The sequence below is a fragment of the Cryptomeria japonica genome, chromosome 4, assembly GCF_030272615.1.
Source record: "Cryptomeria japonica chromosome 4, Sugi_1.0, whole genome shotgun sequence".
NCBI lineage: Eukaryota > Viridiplantae > Streptophyta > Pinopsida > Cupressales > Cupressaceae > Cryptomeria > Cryptomeria japonica.
Genome location: NC_081408.1, coordinates 277523947 through 277528007, shown reverse-complemented (window position 1 = coordinate 277528007; position 4061 = coordinate 277523947). Strand labels below are relative to the sequence as shown.

The window sequence follows — 4061 nt, the reverse complement described above, 5'->3', positions numbered from 1 at the left end:
GTTAACAAACCTCAGGGTTGCTAATTACAGCTAGCTACTGATTGTGGTGGTTAACGGTTGGCTTGCAAGAACGGAAATGGGCACTAGTGAGTGAACGGATTATGAAAGCCCCACACCAGCCACTCTAAGCGGTCAACGCTTAGAGTGTGCTGGTTAACCCAGCCCCTCATGTTGCAGTGTTGGGAATTTACAAGGCTCCATGGCAAAAGCAAAGGCAGTGTTAATGGCATCTTTAGGACTATTATTGTGCTCAAATTTTCTACAAATTACTATGAGTATGATAAATTGAAGAAGAGGGTTGTTAACTAGAATGATCGATTGCCTATAGAGGATTATCCCTGCGAATTAGAGCAGACAAATTTTGGTGGCACACAAACAAAAGAGGAACCTATTTTTGTAAAGGACGTTGTCATAGATGGCAAGAAAGTTACAATTTGTGATATATTTCCATAACCACTGGTAGTGGGTCCCTTGATTGCAGACAAGGAAGGGTCGAAATTCTAGTGGCATGTAGATATGCTTATGGATGGGGCAAAGCAAGCAGATTTTGAGTATAGTAAAAAAAAAATGGAAAAGAGAAAGAAAGAAAGTTTTATTGGGTAGCTTTTGGAGGGGTGATTATTTAGTGATACAGGTTGATTTAGTTGTGGGATTCAAGAGCACATTGATTTAGGTATAAAACATGATTGTGGTGTTTATGGTCTGGATGAGTTTCCTACTGGAGGACAAGGAGTTGATTTTGTTCCTGATTATGGAATAATGGGTGAGTTTGTGCTAGAAAGAGTAGCAGGAGTACATGTTTTTGACTCTAATTTGATTTGGAGAAGGCTTATCCACAGTGTTCGTGAACAAAGTTTGGTGAAGTTAAAATCATTTCAAGGCCTGATCGTATTATGAGTTTAGAAATGGAAGCAGGGATGTCACACTATATAGCTTTATCAATTGGCCTTCACGGGGAAGATTGTTAGTAATGTCAAGCCCAACGGTCACATGACCATTCGCATTCTCTCAACTCTTGATTTCATAGCTGAATGTGACTGTATAAATGATTTTGTCCCATCCATGTATAGAAATTCATTGATAATAATTAATAAATAATTTTTCTTGCTTGAGAGTCCGGGTAGCCTTTACGATAAACCATTATAAATTCTTATTTCATATATTTGTTATATTTGTTATGTTATTTTTCTTTCTGCTATTTTGTATTGATTATATGTTTTTCTCTTGTCAACACACTTCTGAATGATGCATTAGGAACTCTTAAACTGGTTATTAACCTTGTGCAGAGCTAGGGAAAGGTCAATGCCAGATAGGTTGTCAACGTGAAGTGAGACGAATATCCAAGGAAATTTGTGGACAGAAGCATACCCCTAAATATATGTTAAATTCACATGACAATGGTGTCATATTTTAATCAATTATTATTATTTTTAAATACAATGCATATAATTTGTTCGGTTGTCTTACTGCTTCGACAATAGCCGAGCTATAACCCGTTTGCTCGTCATAGTACTTGGACCACAGCATGACTCCTCCATAATTGGGGGAGGCCCTGACTTGTGGCAAAACTTTGGTGATGAGTGCGTCTGTAGGAATGAAGCCACTTCCAGCAGCTGCAGACGAAGCGGGAAGGCCCAGGAAGAAGCCCTCTGTTTGAACGGTGGTAATAGACGTTGTCCACTGGTTCCACGAATTCACCAGATCAGAAGCGTCCCCATCGGCATACTGGCAGGAGGGGTTGTTATAGAACTGAATCCACACGTAGTCGAAAAGCCCCGTCTGCAGGGCGTTTCCCAGATGGGCGTCAGGATAAGGACACTCTGGAGCGGCACTGAGATAGACCTTCTTATCGGGCGTGCTAAGAGCAGACACGGCCTTGGCCAGATTTTCCCAGAGGTCCGTCGTGGCTACGATATCGAAATCGATTCCGTCCAGAACGGCGTCTCCGAGAGGCCTTGAGTCCGATTGTCCTCCGAGAAAGTTGTTCCACAGATAGGTGGTCACGTTTCGCGTGTCGTCGACGGTGGCAGCTGCATAGCTTCCAGAGGCACCTCCCAAGGAGAGAAATACCTTTACGCCTCTGGACTGGCAGGACTTAATATCGGCGCCGAGGGATTGGCATCCTCCAGAAGAGGGATCGCAGTGGCCTGCCAGGTTGAGCACCGGTGTCTGCCCGTCGCCAAACGTTGTCAGAAAGGAGAGAAGCACAATTGCAAAGTTGCCGCTTGCGCAGGTATCGGCAAGACTGGCTTCGTTCCCATTTTGGCCCCAGTATACTCTTATGCTTCCCTCAGATGCTCCGCTCCATAGTAGAGCAAGGACAACGGTAATTGAGGCTGTTCTAATTTCGCTTCTCTCCATGGCTGGGAATGAAACATAAAATGTTGTTAGTGGAATTGGGCTCCTGATAAATCTCTCTCTACGAAGACTATTCTGTGCCGTGTCGTGTTCGGCACACATATCCTTACGCGCGAATACTTGCCACTGAACATGCTTCGGTCCCGTGGAATATGTAGACCAGAACTTTCTATTCGACGTAATTTGAGACCGCGTCCCGACTGCCGCTTATTGCGGAGATCTTTTTCTTTTGGGATAATGTTGAATTACTTAACATTTTAAACTTTGTCACACGTGTTGCATTTTATTTTTTAAAATATTTAATTATTTGCATTACTTAATATTTTGTTTTCAAACTTCATATTAAGTATATTCTTTATTATATTAAACTAGCAACTGCACTTTGGTGTGCAATGGGTAGTCCAAGGAGATGCGGAAGGTCGATAAGTAAAAAGGTGATTTATTTTTGGTATGTTTTTGTGCAATAAATAAGGTCAACTGATAGGCCATTTAGAAATTAATGATGTGTTTGCATCACATATTTTTAATGGACAAGTGTTATCTTCAAATCAACTATGCATGTACACTTAAAGGGTTCAAAACCCAATTGAAAAAACCCATGAATTAGGAAGACAATTAGAATCCATTATAAACAATGTCATGCTATGTTTGCAATAGATAGAGGGAGAGAGAGGGAGAGATAGATGGGAGATGAGAGAGAGATGGGAGATAAAGAAATATGAGAGAGGAATTAATAGAGATGGAAGAGATAAATGTATAGTGGGGGGGGGAGATATTGAGGTAGAGTGAGATGGAGAGATAAGGAGATAGAGATAGATGGATAGATGGAAGAATAAATATGGAGAGATAGAGATAGAGGAAAAGATATATAGATACATAGATGTCTAGGATGAGGGATAGAGAGATGAAGGTAGAGGGAGAGGGAGAGAGAAATAGGGGAAGATTGAGATAGGAAGAGAGAAAGAGAGAGATAAAGAAATATGGGAAGAGAAAAAGAGAGTTATAGATATATGGGAAGAGAGGGAGGGAGAGGTATCGATAGAGAGATAGATAGGGTGAGAGGGAGCAAGAGAGAGAGGGGGGGGGGCTAGAGATGGAAAGAGAAGAGGGGGAAGAGGGAGGTGGAGAGAGGGAGGTATATAGATAGAGGTATAAAAAGATATGCATAGAGAGAGATAGAGGTATACAAAGAGATGGATAGAAAATGATAGAGATAGGAGTGAGAGGGAGATAGATAGAGAAATAAAGTAGGAGAGATGGAGAGAGAGAGATATGAGGGAAGCGAGGGAGGTATAGCTCAATAGATAGAGAGAAATATAGAGAGATAGGGAGGTAGGGGTAGAGATATGGATAGAAAGAGATAAAGAGAAGTGATAGTGAGATAGAGAGATAAAGATATAGAACCAAAGAGATGGAGTGAATAAGAGATATAGGTAGAGATAAGGTGATGTAGATAGAGAAGGGGGTGAGAGAGAAAGAGAGTAATAAAAAGAGAGATATAGAGAGAGGGAGAGAGATAGAGAGATATAGATTGAGATAGGTATAAATAAATAGATAGAGAGGGAGAGAGAGAAATATAAAGAGGACAGAGTAGAGAGATAGAAATATGGACTGATAGGGAGAGAGCGAAGGAGTGGTAGAAAGAGGGAAAGATGGAAAGGTAAGGACTGATATAGAGATAGATATAACTTGGAAAAAATAGA

The 4061-nt window shown here is 41.0% G+C and overlaps 1 protein-coding gene across 1 annotated transcript; it reads right to left on the bottom strand.

The window, feature by feature from the left end:
- Positions 1 to 1410: 1410 nt before the first annotated feature.
- On the bottom strand, positions 1411 to 2361 carry LOC131070078 (acidic endochitinase-like). Its single transcript, XM_059219097.1, has one exon. It carries the CDS (start codon positions 2359 to 2361, stop codon positions 1411 to 1413), a length of 951 nt encoding a protein of 316 aa, XP_059075080.1.
- Positions 2362 to 4061: the final 1700 nt, after the last annotated feature.